The 21,298-nt window shown below is 35.9% G+C and overlaps 1 protein-coding gene across 3 annotated transcripts in view; it reads right to left on the reverse strand.

Moving 5' to 3' along the window:
• The window catches only part of EIF5B (eukaryotic translation initiation factor 5B), a 96,069-nt gene that overhangs the window by 49,729 nt on the left and 25,042 nt on the right, over positions 1–21,298 (reverse strand). For all 3 annotated transcript variants that reach the window (XM_072767997.1, XM_072767996.1, XM_072767998.1), the window contains 7 exons: positions 16,542–16,667; positions 16,348–16,432; positions 15,091–15,763; positions 13,796–14,013; positions 13,230–13,380; positions 1,595–1,693; positions 1,040–1,129 (listed from right to left, as the gene is read on the reverse strand). In XM_072767997.1, coding sequence (XP_072624098.1) covers positions 1,040–1,129; positions 1,595–1,693; positions 13,230–13,380; positions 13,796–14,013; positions 15,091–15,763; positions 16,348–16,432; positions 16,542–16,667 — 1,442 coding nt within the window. The remainder of the gene's footprint in view (positions 1–1,039; positions 1,130–1,594; positions 1,694–13,229; positions 13,381–13,795; positions 14,014–15,090; positions 15,764–16,347; positions 16,433–16,541; positions 16,668–21,298) is intronic.

The following is a 21,298-nucleotide window of genomic DNA, read 5'->3' on the forward strand; positions in this document are numbered from 1 at the left end:
AATGAGTTAAAACAATGTTTATCTTTAAAAAAAAAAAAAAAAAAAAGCCAAAGACTTTCTCCAACTTCAAAACACATACACACAAACTGAATAAACTGAATCCTCTTGCTGATTTAGTAAATAGAAGCTGACCTCTAATGAGGTTTAAAAATGCCAAATTTTACAGCACTCTTAAAAAGTTCTCATTAAAACGTTTCCAGGGGTCCCTGGGTGGTGCAGCGGTTTAGCGCCTGCCTTTGGCCCAGGGCGCAATCCTGGAGACCCGGGATCGAATCCCACGTCGGGCTCCCGGTGCATAGAGCCTGCTTCTCCCTCTGCCTATGTCTCTGCCTCTCTCTCTCTCTCTCTCTGTGTGACTATCATAAATAAATAAAAAAAATAATAAATAAATAAATAAATAAAATAAAACGTTTCCAGTTTCCAAAGGATTAAATAAAGAACATCAGGGGGCGTCTGGATGGCTCAAGTGTCTGCCTTTGGCTCAGGTCATGGGATCAAGACCCATACTGGGCCTGCGCAGGCTTGTCCCTCTCCCTCTGCCCTGCTCTTGAGCACATGTGCTCGATCTCTCTCAAAAAAATAAAATCTTAAAAAAAAAGAAAAAGAAGAAGAAGAAGAAGAACTTTAAATCTTCTTGGCACCACCTAAGACTTCTGGCCCATAAATAAAAGCATCAGAAAAAAAATTTCAAAAACTTCTACTATCCTTCTCTACATTTTACTGACACTACTAAAAACGAACTCAAGTCTCACTCCTACACTTTTTCTTTTTAAGTGGAGCCCAGCATGGAGTCTGAAACTCACGAGCGCTCAAACTCACAATCATGAGATCATAACCTGAGCCATGACCAGAGTCAAATACTCAACCAACTGAGCCTCCCAGGTGCCCCTACACTTTTTCAAAATGGAAATGGAAAGAAATGGTTTAGAGTATGAAGAATACCATCCTGCTAGATATTTGCTTTCCTTAAATTAATGAGGACTAAGACAATTTCTGACATATCAGTGCTATTTAATAGGAAACAATTAGTGCTACTGGCCTGGTTCAACAGGAGGTGGTGTCTCTTCCTTTTCTGGAACTCCTTGTTCCACAACTTCTACAGCAGCACTTAATTCTATTGGTTCAGATACTGAAAAAAATGGCAGAAACCAAGTTAATACTTTTTCAGTGCATAATTTCTGTTAGGATACTTTGTTAAGTCATGAGTAAAATCCAGTAATACAAACCTAAGTTCTTTAGCAAGTTTAAAAACTGTTTAAATACCAGTCATATATTTCACAGGAAATAGCAATTTTTCTTTCTGCTCAAAGAACAATGTAAAATTACAAAAGGCTCAATGGAAACAAGAAAAATAATGATAGGGAAGAACAGTTGTTTCTGGGTAGGATCTAGGTTTTACAAACAAAAGCACTTTTCCTTTAACCTGTCATTTAAATCAGTTGAGAATGATTAACAAAAGAAAATAAGGTACAGGAAATAAGTTTTAACATGTAATTCGGATTTGTGATTTTTCTTTTTAAAAGATTGTTTTGAAGGTTGTAGAAAAAAGGCAAACAAAACTGTTTTTAAATCACAGGTCATTTTGTATACAAACCTTCTTTATTTTCTAGCTGCTGTAATGTTTTTTTCTTCTTTTTATCTTCATAAATTGGCCTTTTCTTTGGCAAAGAGTCTTTTGATGGCACTTCAACACCTAAGGGATAAGAACAAAAAACTCTAGATTTATGCTATTTGTGTATCATCTAAGAAATACTTTAAGGTAACATTTACCTCAGAGATACATACCCTGAAATATAAATGCACATTGATAGAAAAATCTCTTTTCTATATAAAGTTTTTAAATTTACACAAACTTAAATTCTACTTTCTTAATGTCCAATTCTAGGACTTTTGACTAATGTATCGAGTTATTATACGCAACAAAGATGCAAAACCGTTCCATCGCCCTGTGTTGTTCTATGTAGTCAAACCCTACTCACATCCTTAGGCCCTGGCAAACACTTACCTGTTCTCTACCTCCAAAGATTTGCTTTTTACAAATGTCACAGAAACAAAACCTTACAGTCTGGGCTGTTGTCACCATGATGGATTTTAGAGTAATCCTCATGGTTGTATGTACTAATTATTGTATTTACTACCACTTCATTTCTTTTTATTGCATTCCACTGTATGGATATACTATAGTTCCATTATTCTGTAGACAACTGAAGGACATCGGAATCATTTCCAGTTTTTGACAATTATGAATAAAGCTGCTATGAACATTTATATGCAGGTTTCTGTGTAAACATTTCTCTGGAGTAAATATTTTGGAGAACGATGGGACATTAGATAAATATGTATTTAGTTTTGTAAGAAACTGTCAACTGGGGAAGCCCCAGTGGCTCAGCAGTTTAGCGCCACCTTCAGCCCAGGGCATGATCCTGGAGACCCAGGATCAAGGCCCACATCAGGCTCTCTGCATGGAGCCTGCTTCTCCTTCTGCGTGTGTCTCTGCCTCTCTCTGTGTCCCTCATGAATAAATAAAAAATAATAAAAATTTTAAAAATCTTAAAAAAAAAAAAAAAGAAACTGCCAACTGTTTTCCAAATTGACTTTACAGCTTTGCATTCCAACCAGTACGACAGGTGAGTTCCAACTGTTTTGCCCGCTTGCCAGAAAAAGAGCATATTTAAATTCATGTATTTCAATAAATATGTAGTGCTATCTCATTGTGGTCTCTTTTTTTTTTAAGATTTTATTTATTTATTCATGAGAGACAGACAGAGAGAGCGAGCGAGCGAGAGAAGGTGAGAGGCAGAGACACAGGCAGAAGGAGAAGCAGGCTCCATGCAGGGAGCCCGACATGGGACTCGATCCTGCGTCTCCAGGATCACACACTGGACCGAAAGTGGCGCTAAACCACTGAGCCACCAGGGCTGCCCTCATTGTGGTCTTAATTTGAATTTCCCTAATGACTGTTAAACATTCTTTTCATTGCTTATATTTTCTTGAAGCGTCTGTTCAAATCTTTTGCCCATTTTTAAATGGAGTTACTTTTCTTATTGTTGAAGATTCATTTATCTTCACATATTTTGCATATTAATCCTTGTCAGATAAGTGATTTTCAGGTATTGTCTTTGAATTCTCTCAGTGGTGACTTTTGCAGGCAGAGCAAATTTTTGACTGGATTTTCCCAAATTTGTTACTTTTATGAATTATGCTTTGAAGTTAAATTAAGCACTGACACAAGATCACAAAGATTTTCTACTAAGTTTTCCCCTCTAATTTTATAGTTGTACATTTCATATTTAGGTTTACAATCTTTGAGTTAATTTTTATACAATGTGTAATATTTAGGACGAGGCTTTTGCGCTTGAGTTTTTGTTTTTGCATCTAGATACCCAAAGGTTCCAGCATCAGTTGTTGCAAATATCATACTTTACTTACTAAATTGCCTTTTACCTATGACAGAAAAATTAAAAACAAAATACCCAAACTGACCATATTCTGATGACTCTACTGATCTGCTTTATTGCTGCTTTTGGCATTATCACATTGCACTGATTACCACAGCTTTATAGTAAGTCTTGAAATCAGGTATTTTGAGTCCTCCATGTATATTATTTTCAAAAATATTCTGGCCATTCTAACTCCTTCACCTTTTCATACACATTTTAGAAACAGCTTATAGATACAAAATATCCTGCTGCAAATTTGACTGGGACTACACTGAATTTAGAGATCACTTTGGAGAACTGATAATCTCAACAGTACTAAGTTTTCCAATTGTGAATGCAACATTTCTCCATTCACAAAGGCTTTTGATTATTTTCATCAATATTTTAGAGTTTTCAGCATATAGATCCCACAAATATTAGAATTGTAAGGAAGGATTTCAAAATTTATTTGGGTGGATGCTACTACAAATAATACTGTCTTGATTTTCAGCTGTTAATTACTAGCATACAGATATACAATTGGTATTTGCATATTGGCCCTATCTGTAACCTTGTTAATCTCACTTATTAGTTGTAGGTTTTGTGTTTTTTCAGTTCTAGATTTAGTGGTATTTTCTAGGTAGACCCCTATTATGTGTGAATAGAGTTTTACTTCTTCCAATCTGTATACCTTTCACTTGTTTTTTTTTTTTTTTTCTCTAATTGCCTACGCTAAGATGTTCTAGTACAACATGGAATGATTGTGGGTTTTTTTTTTAGATTGTCTTTATTTATTTATTTATTTATTTGAGACAGACACAGAGAGAGAAAGAGGCAGAAACACAGGCAGAGGGAGAAGCAGGCTTCATGCAGGGAGCCTGATGTGGGACTCGATCCCGGGTCTCCAAGATCACACCCTGGGCTGAAGGCAGGTGCTAAACCACTGAGCCACCCAGGCTGCCCATGATTGTGGTTAAGAGTTGACATCCTTGCCTTAATTACAGTATTAGAGTTTAGCAGCTACAATTCATCCTTAAGTGCAATGGTTGTATACTTTTTTGTAGATCTCTTTTAGCAAAATAAGAAACTTTTCTATTTCCAGTTTGTGAATTCCTAGAATACATGGATATTGAATTGTCAGATGATTTTTCTCCATTCATAAGATGACCATGTAGTTTTTCTTCTTTAAATACATTTACTGATTTTCAAAACTGAACCAGACTTCATTCCCAGGGTAAAACCCAGCTCATCATGATAAATTATATGAGTTTTGATACTTTTTATCTTTTAAAGAATACCCCTATTTTTACCTAAGCTTTTTTTTTCTTTTAATTTAAGAGTTTTTTGTTGTTGTTGTTGTTTATTTATTCATGAGAGACACAGACAGAGAGGCAGAGACACAGGCAGAGGGAGAGGCAGGCTCCATGCAGGGAGCCTGACGTGGGACTCGATCCTGGGTCTCCAGGATCATACCCACGCTGAAGGCGGTGCTAAACCGCTGAGTCATTGGGGCGGCCCATTACCTAAGCTTTTGAATCTATTAGCATAGAGTTGTTCATAGTATTGCCTTATCATTTTAATATCTTAGATCTGTAACGATATCCCTCCCCATGCTACTCTCCTGGTATCAGTAATTTGTGTCTTTTTTTTCTCAGGCATTCTAGAAGTTTATTAATTTTATTGATATTTTCAAAGTACTAACTTCTGGCTTCAATGATTCTCTTAGTCTTGTTTTACATTCTGTTGCTTTCTGCATTTTGTTTCTTTCCACTGACTATGCTCTTCTATTTTTTTAGTTTAAGATGGAAGCTTAGACTATCGATTTGACTTTTTCTAAAGCAAGCATTACTATTTCTAAAGCAAGAATTACTATGAATTCCACTCTAAGCACTGCTTTAGCTACAGCCCACAAACTTTGATATGCTGTATTTACCCGCCGAATTCAAGATATTTTCTAATTTTCACTAAGACTTCCTCCTGGACTCATAGCTTAGTAAGAAGTGTCATTTAATTTCCAAATAGTTATTGATTTTTTAGACATATTTCTATTATTCACTTCTAGTTTAATTCTTTTTGGTCCCCCCCGCCCCCAAAAAAAGTACTGTGTGATTTCAATTCTTTTAAATCTTTTAATGTTTATTTTATGGCCCCCAAAATGGCTTATCTTGGTGAATGTTTGTGAACTTGTGGTTAGGTGTTCGTTCTCTCTCTCTCTCTCTCTCTCTCTTCCCCCCTTCCTTTCTTTCAAGAGAAAGGGAGAATAGGAGCAGTGGTGGAGCGGCAAAGGAAAAGACAGAGAATCTTTTTTTTTTTTTTTTTTTAAGATTTATTTTTATTTTATGATAGAGACAGGCAGAGGGAGAAGCAGGCTCCATGCCAGGAGCCCGACGCGGGACTCGATCCTGGGACTCCAGGACCGCACACCCTGGGCCAAAGGCAGGCGCGAAACCGCTGAGCCACCCAGGGATCCCCAGGCAGAGAGAATCTTAAGCAGGCTCCAAGCTCAGCACGGATCCTACAATTCTGAGATCATGACCTGAGCCAAAATCAAGACTCAGAAGCTTAACTGACTAAGCCACCCAGGTGCTTCAGGACTGTTTTATTTTTTGATGAATTCACTTTTTATTATGCAATACAGCTATTTTTGGTAATTTTACTTGTTCTGAAGTACTTCAGACTAATGTAACAACTCCAGTTTTCATCTGACATCTGTTTTTACCATTCTGTCTAAATCAGTATACTTGGGCAGCCCTGGTGGCTCAGCGGTTTAGTGCCGCCTTCGGCCTGGGCTGTGATCCTGGAGACCTGGGATCAAGTCCCACATCAGGCTCCCTGCATGGAGCCTGCTTCTCCCTGTGTGTGTGTCTCTGCCTCTCTGTGTGTGTGTGTCTGTCATGAATAAATAAATAAAATCTTAAAAAAAAAAAAAAAACAGTATACTTAAAGGGCAATTGGGGAGCTCAGTTGGCTAAGTATCTGCCCTAGGCCCAGACATGATCCCAGTCTTGAGACTGAGCCCCACATTGGACTCCCTGTTCAGCAGGGAGCCTGCTTCTCCCCTCAACTCATGTTCTCTCTCTCTCTCTCTCACATGTTCTCTCAAATAAATAAAATATTTAAAAAAATCAGTATACTTAAAGTGGATTCATTGTAGATAACACATAGCAAGCTGGCTCTTGTTTTCCGACAATCTGTTTTAACTGACATATTTAGATTACTATATTTTAATTATTATGGTTAGTTTTAGCCCTATCATTTTATTATTTGATTGGTTTGTTCCCTGTTTTCCACTTCCCTTTTCACCTTCTCCCGCTTTCTTCTGGATTATAAGGGATGCCTGGGTGGCTCAGCTGTTGAGTGTCTGCCTTCAGCTCAGGGCATGGTCCTGGGATCAAATCTCACATCAGGCTCCCTGCGAGGAGTCTGCTTCTCCCTCTGCCTATGTCTCTGACTCTCTCACTGTGTTTCTCATGAATAAAAAAGTAAATAAAATCTTAAAAAAAAAAAATTCCTCTCATCTACTGATTTTGAGGTTTAATTTTATTTAATGGCTGCTGCAGAAATTACAACATATTATTACTTTCCACAGTATGCTTCGAATGAGTATTTTACGTGGTACAGGAGTCATTCAGAGGTATATCTGGGTCTTGGGCAGTGGTTTATATTATGGTTCAGTCCTTAAAGTACTATCCTTTTTTGGGTCTGTTCTAAACACACAGAGCTATATTATAAAACCCTGGGATTTATATTTATTTATCAGTAAGATTATAAGATTCTTCAACCACTTCTCACCTCTCCAGTTTCCTCTATGCTCTCCAACTCCCAGGAGCCCCCTTCTCTGGGGGCCAAAAAGAGGAATTCCTTCAGGAATTTTATCCTTTATATGTCATCATATTCCACGTAAGTGGAGCTGCAATTTGGCCCCAAGAGAAAAAAGGGAAAAAATAATAGGTAGTCCTTTCAAACTCCTCAGACATCACAGACCCCCTTCCCTGATTCTTCTGGTCAAAAAGAAGTAACCATATGAGTGCGCCATTCTGTTATTAAAACATCAATGAACAATGTATTCAATTCAAAATAAACAGAATAAGAACTTTACATTTACATTTGAAAGGGCAGAAATTTTGGAATTCTTTTTCCCACATCCCCCAAAAGGTCCACAAAACTTCCACTATCTCTATTTATTCCATACATATTGGGCTATGAACTGAAACAGAAAACAAAAAAAGTAGAAAAGCCAAAAAGAAGCCACAGTTGAAAGAAGGTAAATTCTACCTTTAACCTATCCTTTTCACTTTATAATAAATGCCTCTAGCAATCTGACAGGAACAGCAGAAATTTAAAAGTAGATCTTAATTTAACACCTATTCTTCCTAATACTTTAATAGTAATGAAAAATTTGTCACTATTTATATATCTTTTGATCATAATTATAATTTATCAGCCATGTTTAAATTGAACTCGCAAATTTAAACATGAAAGTGGCATGACATAGCAAATAAACAGCATCAGGTAATCTGCACATTTCAGAGTAATATGGTCACTGATATTTTTCTTGAAAGATTTTTATTTATTTATGAGAGACAGAGAGAGAGAGAGGCAGAGACACAGAGGGAGAAGCAGGCTCCATGCAGGGAGCCCGATGTGTGGGACTCGATCCCGGGTCTCCAGGATCACGCCCTGGGCCGAAGGCGGCGCTAAATGGCTGAGCCACCGGGGCTGCCCTGATCTGTATTTAAACAAGAGGTTTTAGTCTTTGAAAGATAAAATGAAAACATGACATTCACAAAATGTTATCTTTGTAGTGAACTCTAAAATGAAATTATGTAGTAAATAATGCCTCCCCCAGCCCCCTGCCATCCATGTCCTAATCTACAAAACATGTGAATATGTTACCTAACATGCCAAAAAAGATGTGAATAAGGCTAAGGATCCTGAGATTAGAGAGATTATTCTGGATTACCCAGGTGAACCCAGCCTAATCACATGAGTCCCTTAAAAGTGAAGAACTTTTCACTAAAGTACAGGCTGAGGTCAGAGGAAGATGTACCTATGGAAAAACAGCCTATGCAACACTGACAGCTCTAAAGATCAAAGAAGGGGTCATGAGCCAAGTAACGTGAATGCTTCTAGAAGACAAGGGAATGAATTCTATCCTAGAAACTCCAGAAAGGAATGCAGGCCTACCAAAACCTTACTTAACCCAATGACACCTATGTCAGACTTCTGATCCAGAGAATTCTAAAGTAATAATTTTCTTTAAACCACTAAATTTGTGGTAATTTGTTACAGCACAAATAGAAAACTTATATTAAGTGTAACAAGTTTCCATTACCACTACAAAACAAAGTTAATGTCTACTTTTTTTCAACTAAGGCCAGCTTCATAGCTGGTTAAAAGCAAGTAAAGTAAGATTCAATTACAAACTGACTTATCCAAAATGAAAAGGTTAGTATCAGATCACTAATTTGTTTTTGTCTGAATCCATGGTTCTTACTATCCAGTTTTGAACATTTCACATTTTCTCTTAAAGCAAACAAATTTTATCAAATTAAGACATGGTAGTAAAAATCAATGTCAAATCTGATTTGCAAATAAACTTATTGAGTCTGAAGAGAATACATCTTTATCTATCAACAGTTAGTAGTGAATCCCAGAAATAGAATGGTTCCCTATTACAATCCTTCCTCTCCATTCCTATAACAAACTCTTAAGAGAGGTTCCCCACCACCTGCTGAATTACTGACAGTTTCTCACAGGGCAGAAATTTTATAAGACAACAGTAAAAACTATTTACTATGGGGTTTGAATGACATTGTTACTAGACAGAAATTACTTAAAATGTTCTTAACTTTAAAGTATGAATGTGGGCAGCCCGGCTGGCTCAGCAGTTTAGTGCCGCCTCCAACCAAGGGCCTGATCCTGGAGATCCAGGATCGAGTCCCACGTTGGGCTCCCTGCATGGAGCCTGCTTCTCCCTCTGCCTGTGTCCCTGCCTCTCTCTGTGTGTCTCTCATGAATAAATAAATTATTTTAAAAAAATAAAAATAAAGCATGAACGTATGTATGTACGTATGTATATATGTGAGAACTGAGATTGGTTAGAATTATAAAACTAGAGCTATCAGTCTGGTAAGACAAACTAAAGTAAAAACATAAAGCCAGCTGACAATGTGGAGATAATCAAGTTGACCAGAGTTTTCCCTGCCCAGTAGCCTCTACCTACTAAGTCAAAGTATGGACCTTGGATGGAAACTATAGGCTAGATGACCTGAGAAGGGTGGTCCCAACAACACTGCAGACTTAAATTGCTCTAGTTAGGGATGTTTAATAAACTCTTGTATTTACAGTCAATACCAAGACTTGTGTGTTCTGATTCACCATTCACTTCGCCAACTGAGACATTACAATCAAATTCTCATAGAAAAAAAATTCACATAGAAACTCTTTGCCTGAAATGAGTTGATTTCAAATTATTTGTAAAGTACTTTCTATACGCTGAGTAGCTATAGGCTAAATAAAGGTTACAGAACTAACTGAAAAGGTAATCTGCTATACAATTCACATTAATTACCTGAAAACAACTGCAGAAACCTACACTCTCAAAGAACACATTCTGGGCTCAATAAACAAGTTTTATATTATCCTAGGTAATGAATGTGGCACCTGATCTTTATCCAACAAGGTAGCTTTGAAACATATGATGAAACAGAACAATCTAACTTCATTTTATAAGATGATTCAATGAGCAGACTGTAGAGGGCCTTTAATATAAAGCTAAGAAGTTTGGACTTCTTATCAATGGACAATAGGGAATCAGAGAGTAAACACTGAGCAACACTATGAAAAAACAAGAAGAGATTAAGAGCAGAGATGCCACTAGAGAGACTATCTCTTCCAAGCCTGTCCTAATGATCATCATTTTAAATTATAGGGGAGGGCAGCACCTGACTGGCTCAGTTGGTGGAACATGCATCTGCTGATCTTGGAGTCCTGAGTCCAAACACTTCACTGGGGGGGGTAGTTTTTACTTAAATAATTTTCATCTAATCTCATAAGTACAAGTCAAACTACTACATAAAACATTACTAAGACTGGCAAATTACTCTCATACCAATTTCTTCATGACTGCTTTTAGCTTTCCAGATAGTCACCAGTCAAATCTAATAACTGGATGCTAGTTATACTCATAATTGTTCTCTAATTTCATCTTAATATTATATCCCCAATTAAGAATAAAACTATCTGAAATCTAAGTACTGTGTTTCTCTATATTTACTACTCTCAGCTGAACATACAATGTATAGTTAAAAGGTGATCACACAGATCAGTTTAAATCACAGCTCCACAATTTTGGGCAAACTGTTACAACTCAGAGGAGTCTTCATTTCTTCATTTATATCATGGGAATGAAAATATCTATAATATTTTTATGAGGAGGGATGCCTGGGTGGCTCAGCGGTTGAGCATCTGCCTTTGGCTCAGGGTGGATCCCTGGGATCCAGGCTCAAGTTCCGCATCAGGCTCCTTTTGGGGAGCCTGCTTCTCTCTCTGCCTATGTCTCTCCCATTCTCTTTTTCTCTGTGGCTCTCATGAATAAATAAATCAAATCTTTAAAAAAAAAATTTTTATGAGGAAATAGACGTTAAAGGTTTATGACAGCATCAGTTACATAATAAATACACAATATATAGGACCTATTACTGTAATTATAGCATAAGCTCTATGGTGGAGTGTCTGCCTTTTGGCTCAGGGTGTGATTCTGGGGTACCAGGATCAAGTTCCATATCGGGCTCTCTGCATGGAGCCTGCTTCTCCTCCCTCTTCCAGTGTCTTTGCCTCTCTCTGTGTGTCTCTCATGAATAAATAAATAAATTCTTTAAAAAAAAAATAAAAAGAAAGAAAGAGAGAAAGAGGTCAAAGAATACTGTGGTCTTGTGGAAAAACTCACAGGGACCAACCTAAATGAGCCCACTAGTCCCCTGCTGGCCAAAGATGGGACAATTTGAATATAAAAAACATAACTTCATGAGATATAAACATATTATCTAAAACCCCACTAAAAGAAAATGATACACATCTGAAAAACAAAATTACACTCTTGATCACCTTTGGAAGCTGCTAAGACACAAATTTACTATTCTGAAAATTAATAAAGGAAAAGAGTTAAGCAGTTATTCTGGCTTTCCTGCATGAACTACCTTTCGGGGAAAGCTTTTCTTTAAAAGGAAGATTGTAGGGCAGCCTAGGTGGCTCAGCGGTTTAGCGCCGCCTTCAGCCCAGGACGTGATCCTGGAGACCCGGGACAAGTCCCGTGTCAAGCTCCCTGCATGGAGCCTGCTTCTCCCTCTGCCTGTGTCTCTGCCTCTCTCTCTCTCGAATAAATAAATAAAATCCAAAAAAAAAAAAAAGGGAAGATTGTAGCTAATAAATTCAGAAGGAATAACTATCACAACTCTGCAATTCTCAGGGAAATACTGGATATAGGCAATGATCACCAGGTGGATATTAAATTATTAGGCTAGATATTAAATTATTATTAGGAGAAGTCAGTGCAATACTTATATAATGGACAAAGCTGCCAATACCTAAACCCAATGATCAGTCTTGACCTCACTAGAAGTGAGACAAACAGATTGCATGCCTACTGACATGAGGCAAAAGAAGTACATAATACCATTCGAAAAAAGCTAGGTTGCTAGACCTAAGAAATTATAAGGGACAGAGAAGTATATCAGTCAACAACAGGAGAATGCCATTAGATAAATCCAGAATACGAGAAATTCTAAAGAATAATCCAGTATCTGCGACTAACAAATGGCCTGCTAAAAACAAGGATGGGTAGTGGTATCAGTGAGAGACAGACATATCAACCAAATGCAATGGGGTGGATCTAATCTGGATCCTGATTTGAACAAATCAATTATTAAAAACATTCTGGAGATAAGGGGCAAAACATAGAAAATTAGATGCTGTCAAGGAATTAATTTTGTTCTATGTAATAATATGAATTCTACTTAATGTTAAAAAAAATCCTTACTTGTTAAAGATATATACTAAAGGAAAATACAAGAAAAACACTATGGTGTTTAGAATTCACTTTAAAATACTCCAGGAAAAAAAAAATGGTGTGAATTGAGAGAGAGCAAACAAAAACCATAAATGGGGCAGCCCTGGTGGCTCAGTGGTTTAGTGCCACCTTCGGCCCAGGGCCTGATCCTGGAGACCTGGGATCGAGTCCCACATCAGGCTCCCTACGTGGAGCCTGCTTCTCTCTCTGCCTGTGTCTCTGCCTCTCTCTCTCTCTCTCTCTCTGTCTCTCACGAATAAATAAATAAATAAAATCTTTAAAAACAAACAAACAAACAAAAAACCCATCAATGTTGGCAACTGTTGAAACTGAGTGACAGGTACTTGGGTTTCATTTTACCATGTTCTCTATTTTTATTTTGGGGGACAAAAAAACTTATAGACATACTATCATTTACACATAAATTTTCATCATTACATAGAAGTCATTGCCCAGAATAATGTAATTATCTTACATATTTATTTATTATTTTTTTAAAGTAAGCCCTACACCCAGCGTGGGACTTGAACTCATGACCCTGAAACCAAGAGTTACATGTACTACCAACTGAGCCAGCCAGATGACCCTATGCTTTACATTTGTATTTTACTTTTTCCACAGCACTTTCATAGGAATTTTATGACTTAATTCAGTTCTCCTTTCAATCATTACAGATCTATTAACTGTATGACAGAAGCTTCCATACTGTTCAGTTAATTAAAAATTAACTTACTACTTACCCTGAGCTTGTAGAAGTTTAAGGGTAGCTTCAGCTCTGGCTCTGGCTTCTCTCTGGGATTTAGTTAAAAGTTTCCCTTCTTTTTTTAAGCGTTCTTTTCTTTCTTTCTCTTTTTGCTTTTTCCTTTCTCTCTTTTCTTGTTCTAGTCTTTCCTGCATTAGAGTACATAAATAAGATAAAAATTGTATTGGCATAATTATAAAATTTAAATGTAAAGAACGCACACTCAAATGTAAAGCTCTGAAGATACACACAAAGTATTACATTGGAATACCCAAAAGAAAATACTTTAACAGTTGTACATAATAATTATTAATATCACATGAAAGTAGACTAGGTATTGGCAAGGATACATAACCAATTTCTGCATCTGAGGAAATAAAGGTAGGATTTTTTGTATTGCTTCACCTTGTTATATCAGAATATTAACATAATTACTATATAACTACGACATTTTTAGAATTAGTAACAGAATATCAGAATAGTATTAGATATTAGAATAAGGTATCTTACAGAGCAGAGACTTTTAAATTAAACACTTCTAAGTTAAACTTCATGAAAACATACCTCTTCTTTACGCTTGGCTTCTAACTCTTCAAGTCGTTTTATGCGTTCCTCCTCTTCTCTCTTCTGCCGTTCTTCTTCTTCTTTAAGCTTAGCCAGAGCTTCTTGCATAGCTTTTACTGTTGCTTTGCTAGGTCCTTTTTTCTTCTCTTTCTCTTTTTCTTCCTTTTCTCCTTTCTTTTTCTTCTTATCTTTTTTCTTTTTGTCTCCTTCATTGTCATCTTCAAAAAAGAACAGAGGCAAAGTGTTTTTTAAAAAGTTGTTTCCTGAAGCAGTGATAAGCAAACCCCAGAATTCAAGGACCATATTGGCCTAAGGCTGATGCCAGCAACAAGGTAAGATCGGTAGCTGTATCAAAGGGTACCCAGAATAGCTCAGAACTGCGCAGTAGCCTCCTTTAGAAGCCCACAAGCTGGTGTTACTTTAAATGGTCCTGGGGGATCCAAAAAACAGGAGGATCCTTACAGCAGGAAGAAGATATAGTCTATATGTAATGTATCTCTTAATTCATGGTATACCTGAATTCCTGCCCAAATTCTGTAGCTAATTTTTCCTCTCTAGGATAGGGATAGGAATGATGCCTACCTTAAGGGGATATTAGGAGGACAAAATAAAATATATAATTATATTCTAAGAGCTCTACAGCATTAAATTTTATGCTACTTTTGTTATTTTACTCCTCAAAGATGTCCAGATAATAAAAATTTGGTTAAAAAAGATAGGTCAATTTAAAAAAAAAAAAGAAAAGAAAAGAAAGAAAAAAAAGAAAAAACTTCGTGTGAATCATTTGGTCTTTATTCTCCTTCTGAGACTCAGGAGGAGAATTTTAGCTAGAAAGCTTTTTTTTTGTTAATTGGTTCTGGCACGAAAACTTCTCACTGTTGGTTTAAAAATGTTAACTAATTTTAAGACTTCTACTTCATAAATCAAAATGGGTATTTAAAATCAGAAAAAATTTGCAAAAATAAGAAAAAAATTTTAATAGGAAAGTAATTATTTGACAGATATATCAAAAGGAATAAATTTATAAATAAGCAACTTCCAGTCCTTATCATCAACAAAATTATTTTCACAGTGAAATTCTATAAAAATCCTAATGTACACAAACCATTTGAAGATATTTTATGCTATTTAAACGTTTAACAATGAAAGTCAAAAGTACTTAGATGTAATTTTTAAAAGTCCTCTTCTTAAAATTTAAGTCTCTTTACAGCCAAGGACAGAAACCAACATGACTTGGATTCATAGTCTGGGGTAAAACTCAGGCCTTCAGCCCTTTCCTCGATAATATTACCAACCTTCAGCAGCTGTGGGAGTCTCTCCTTTCTCTTCAGAGGCAGGGACTGCTCCGGTATCAAGAGTCACTTTGGATTTTACAGCTTCTTCTTCAGATTTCTTTTGAGATTGTTTAATCTGATCCTTTTTCCCAGTCTCTAGCTCTTCTTTTTCTTTCAGCTTCCGTAGTTTTGCTTTTTCTTCATCTCTCTTTTTTCTTTCACGCTCTTTCTTTTCTGCCTTCTTTTGGGCCACCGTCTTAATTTTGAAGGAGGAATCATCATCTTCATTCCCACTCTCCACATTAGGACTTGGCTTATTTTTTTGATTTTTTTTCTGTCCTTTTCTGGACTGTAAAAATTCATCTGATTCATCACCACTTTCACCTGAAGAATTTACTCGGGAACGCTCTTTAACTCTTTTACTGTTATCCTCATCTTCTTCTGACCCATCCCCCCTTTTATTTGATTTCTGCACTTTCCCTTTAGTTTTTTTAGAAAGTTTATTAAAATCATCATCATCATCATCACTCCCAGAGTACATTTCCACTTTTGACTTTGCAGTCTTTTTTGATTTTGAATCTTTATCTTCCCATTCTTCACTATCATTATCATCAAAACTTTGTTTTTTGCCTTTTTGTCCTTTCTTTTTTTTATCTTGTTTTGAGGTGGACTCTTCTTCATTATTTTCTGTTGGCTAAAAAAATTCCATTGTTAAAAATTATGTCATATTTTATTTTTTTAAGATAACTGAGACTCCTCAATCATGTACTTTACTAAGTACACAGAGAAAATATTCTCAAAATAACTTCAAAATAAGGTCCTTTTTATAAGAATATAAAACTTGCCCAGACTAAGCACCAGAAGCTAGCCTAGGCCTCAGGCACATTTCATATTCACTGTAAATTTCAGAATCCAGGTGCTATGAAGCAAGACTCATGACTCTGCATTTACTACCTTCTTCAAATGGCATACAAAACCTATGAGGAAATTAAAAGAAAAAAAAAATATGCCTATCACTTTCCCTTTACTTTGAAGCTATCCAAATTCAAAGAATGAAAATAAAGACTATTGGATATGGGAAATGTTCTATCTCCAAATATTGTATCTGTGAAAGGTTTTAAAACACATTATTTCTTCCCTAAAAATTGTTTTCCCTCTTTGGCATCAGAATTTATAGAAACCTTTAACTAACATATTCACACTGCTCAAAAGCTTCAAAAACAGCTCCCTAAAACTGGCACTAGCACACAGAATAGGTAACAATGGTCTGTTTTTCACCTTTACTGCAGCACTTTCTCTGTCAGCTTTGATGCCTTGAGCTTCCCAAGACAATTCTTCCAGTTCTTTCAGGATATCATCTTCACTAGAAAATGATTAAAATATATTTTGAGGCACAGATTTAGTTTAATCAGTCAATCTAGTACCAAAGCTAATAAAAATCAAAGTCTTGAAACTTTGAAATATATACTTACTCAAAGTCTTGCCTTTTTTTCTCCTTTTTCTTTTTCCCCTTTGATTTTTGAGGTTCCTGTTCCTTGGCAGCACCAGCTCCTTCTATTTCTGCAGCCAAGGCATCAAGATCAATGTCATCCTTGGCACTTAAATGAAAACAAAAAAGACCAAAATGTTACTCGAGAGCAAAATAATCTATCACATTAACAGTGAACTTTTAAATCACTCAGCAAGTTCTTTCAAGACAATACTTGAGTAGTATCTACTTATCAATCAGCCTCCCTGTGTCTGTTTCAATATGGTTACACTCAGAACTATAATAAATAGCTCCAAGTAAATCTAGGTAACAAGAGAAGGAAATAAACTTTGGTTGATACCAAATTTTTTTAATGTGTGTCTGAAACGAATTATTTATAAAATAGAGAGCTTAAAAGATAAAATGAGTCTTATTACTTTACTAATAACAACACCTAACTATTTGAACAGTTATTTTAGCACTGGAAAGAACTTTAGAGACCATCTAGTCTATTATCTCATTTTACAAACAAAAAAACTAAGATGCACAAAGTCTGAATGCCTTGAGCAAAACGTGACCATACATCTAATCTAAATGAATTAGGAATGGTTTACTAAATAAAACATGTAACATCCAAAAACCCAGAACCAAATCTGCTCACAATCTTTTACATTCTTGGTTTCATTTCTGGTTCTGTCCCACAATGTCCTCACCTACAAATATTGGAATAAATCAAACTAAGTTTCCATTAAAAACTACAAAAAACTAAGGAGGTCAGTCAGCCTGAGACCTACAAATATGAAAGGTAGATGAATCCAAATAAACGATACAATAAGAAAACAAAGACTTCATGCAACATGACCCCCTACTTTTACACACCTTATTATAAAAGTGCTTCATTTCAGCAAAGAAAATTTCTTAAGAATAAGTTTTAGCTCTATCAATAATTATAATTTAAGATTAATAAGACATTGAGGATATAAAATTTACTTTCAAGGATCTTGGAAGAGACAGATAGCAAATCAATAAACCAGGAATTGCAAAAGGCCAAATGCCAAGTGATGGAATTTATGCTTTCATAATAGTTGTCCAGACTGAAATATATTCTCTTCTTTCCTATATTTTAGACAATGTGTTTGAGGAAGATTATATAACACTGAACTGCTGCATTGGAAGTCATCTTCCTGAAGCATGAAATCCACAATCAGAAAGTCAGACATTTCCTGGCAGAGGACAGGCCTAGAACCAAGTACTGAAAGAGTAACAAGAGTTGGCTGGACAAAGCAGATGTGCGTATCAGACACAAGAAGTACAAAAACCTAAAGACAAAGTGCATGATGTCTTAAGAAGATTCATAAAAGAGTACCTGAACCAACTGAAATGTTTCTCATAAGTTATATATTTCTTGACCCAAGATCAAGAGATCCAGTAAAAGGGTGGGAACTAGACAAGTTATATTTAGCAATCTTCCCAGATAATAATGGGCCCAATATAAATAGTTATTCTTCTTTTTTAATAAATATAAAAACCAAGGCACAGAGAATTCACCCAGGATCAAGGCAGAGAGGAGATTTGAACCCAGAAGTTCTGACTCCACAGTAAGAGTCTGAACTCTGCTTACATAACCAAATTCGCATTTTAGAAAGCTACCTCTAGTATGACGTAGAATCCCAACTAGTTAGGAAGCAGGAAGACCAGTTATGGAGTTTTTATAGTTAATTATAATGAGAAATAATGAACACCAGACCTGCAGCAGTAGCAGGCAAGATGATGTAAGATAACTATTGAGGGGATCAATCAGCATGTAAGCAACCAACTGGATGGACTGTATACAGAAGAAAAAAAAAATCAAGAACCATCCTTAGGTCTCATTAAGTAACAGAAACTTAAGCCTGGCCAAGCATCAACCAGCAGTATCTCAAAGGCATTTCTGTCAGTATTTCATACCATAAAACCTTCTAAAAATAGGGTGAGATGGGAAGATGGTTAATGACTAAAGCTTGACACCTCACCTCCAAAAATTTGCCAGATCTCAGCTGAACTACATTCATCTTATCAGAATAGCTTGTGACTAAGCTATATTTCCAGAGCATTTACTTGGTATAATTTAGCTTTATGACAAGTATTACTGAAACAAACATCTCCAGAGTAACAGTATATAGGACTACCGTTGTATGCTGTTGAGTCTGAAAGGCTTCCTCTGCCTAGTAATGAAAGACTGACAGTTTTTGAGTGCTTATCGTATACTAAAGCATTGTGCTGATCAACTGCTAGATATACTATATATCATTTACTCCAACTTTATGAAGTTAAAGCTTAAAGATGCTAGAACTTACACAAGGATAGAAAATAGCAAACCAAGAACTCAAGCACAAGTCTGACACCAGAATTGTACTACCTTCCTTAAAAATGGGAAATCAGGAGGCTGGCCAGCCAGCCTGGGGGTGGGGTGGGGGGACTATAAAAAAAATGGGAAATCATGAGGCACCTAGGTGGCTCAGCGGTTGAGTGTCTGCCTTCGGCTCAGGTCGTGATCTTGGGGTCCTGGGATTGAGTCCTGTATCGGGTTCCCCACAGGGAATCTTTCTCTCCCTAGGTTTCTGACCTTCTCTCTGTCTCTCATGAATAAATAAATAAATAATTTTAAAAAGAGGGGATATATCAAGTTTCTGAAATTGTTTGAAAAATTCAAACATAGCTACAAAATACATCAGTAATACACAACACAACTTAAGTCTTAACCACGATGGTTTCTAAAGTGTTCCTTCAATATGCACTGAACTTTCTGCCCCAGTCTCAGGAAGAGGTCCTAAAAAGTCAACCATACTACAATGACTGGACATGAAAGTGACATACGTATCATATCAGTGATATAAGTTGAAACTGTATACCTACATTTTCAGTGATACTCCTATATCCACCCACTACAAACTACAGCTTTAAGATTTCAATAAACTTAGAGAGTCAAATCTAAAATCCAGTCATGTTGATAATAAAAGCTTTAAAACCTTTAAGAATTCTGTAAAAGCATTTTTCTGTAGGTATGTCTTTCTGCAAACCACTTATTTTCCCCCTTAACAAAGCTGTAACATTTCTATTGTTTCCTGTGACAGCCCTCAATTCTTTACTCTAAATTTACCACTGTTTCACAGAAATAAAAGACAAGGGGGATCCCTGGGTGGCTCAGAGGTTTAGCGCCTGCCTTTGGCCCAGGATGTGATCCTGGAGTCCCGGGATTGAGTCCCACGTCGGGCTCCCAGCATGGAGCCTGCTTCTCCCTCCTCCTGTGTCTCTGCCTCTCTCTCTCTCTATGTCTATCATAAATAAATAACCCTTTAAAAAAAAAAAAAGAAAGAAAAAAAAAGAAATAAAAGGCAATTTCCTACTGTACTCATGTTTTCACAGGCCACATTCCTCCACTAAGACAATAAAAATGTTAAACTTAGTGGCCTTAAAAAATAAAGTTATTAAAAAGTTATGTGTAGATTTTCAAGAAACAAAGTATTTTCTAAAGTGGGTTTATCATTTAATATTCACATCAGCACTGTGTGGAGATTTCCATTCTTTTTGAACATCCCAATCAGTATTTGATATTATGGCTACTATTCCTTTAAGATACTCTAATAGATTATATGGTGATACCTCCTCATAGTTTTCAGTTGCATTTCCTTAAAGGCTAGGGTAATTAAACATCTCATCATGTGTTATCATTTATACATACTAGTCAATGAATTGTCTGTTCATATCTTTTGCCTATTTTGTAATTGGACTTGGGCTGATTTAATGTTGAGTTTTGAGAACTCTTTTTATGTTCTGAGTCATTGGTTAAATATGGTTTATATATATTTTCTTCCAGCCTGTAGCTCATCTTTCAACAGGGTAAAATTTTTATCAAAGCAAAAAAATTTTAATTTTCATGAGACATCCTTTAACAAAATTCCCTTTATGAATCATGCTTTCGGTGTCATAACTAAGAATGTTTCACTATGCCCTAGGTCTTAAAACCTGTTATCTTCAAAAAGTTGTGTACCTTAATGTTTTATATTTAAATCTAGGATCCATTTTAATCTAGTACCCATGGGTACTCAAGTTATTCCAGCAACATTTTAAATTATCCATCCTATACTGAACTGCTTTTGCACTTTTGTCAAAAATCGCTTAGCTGTATTTGTACAGGGCTATTCCTGAGCTCTTTATTCTGCTCTACTGATCTATGTGTCTCTCTCCCTCTGACATCAACAGTCATGATTAATGGAACTACACAGTAAGTTTTGAAATCAGGTGGAATGACTCCCTCCCTTTATTATTCACTGTAAGAACTGTGTTTTATCTATTTTCAACTTTAACTTTTCAAATATAGTTTAGAATAATCTTGTGTGTGTGTGTGTATATATATATATATACACAATATATATACACAATCTTGCTAAAATTTTAATAGAAATTGTGTTAACTATATACAAAGATCTGAAGAGAACATCTTCGTTAAGTTTATACAGTGGAAGACAATAGGTTTCTCCATTAATTTAGATCATTGATTTCTTTCATCAGTGTTTTAACATTTTCACAAAGCTAGTATTTTTTTAAATAATGGGAAATTTTAAAATTCAATTTCTACGTACACATTACGAATGTGTAAAAATATGATTAGATCCTTATGTTGATCTGGTATACTGCAACCTTGCTGAACTCACATATTAGTTCTAAGAGTTTTAAAATGGATTGAGATTTTCTAGAAACATCATTCATTTGCATATAAGA

This window comes from Canis lupus, chromosome 11 (assembly GCF_048164855.1).
Source record: "Canis lupus baileyi chromosome 11, mCanLup2.hap1, whole genome shotgun sequence".
NCBI classification, from domain to species: Eukaryota; Metazoa; Chordata; class Mammalia; order Carnivora; family Canidae; genus Canis; species Canis lupus.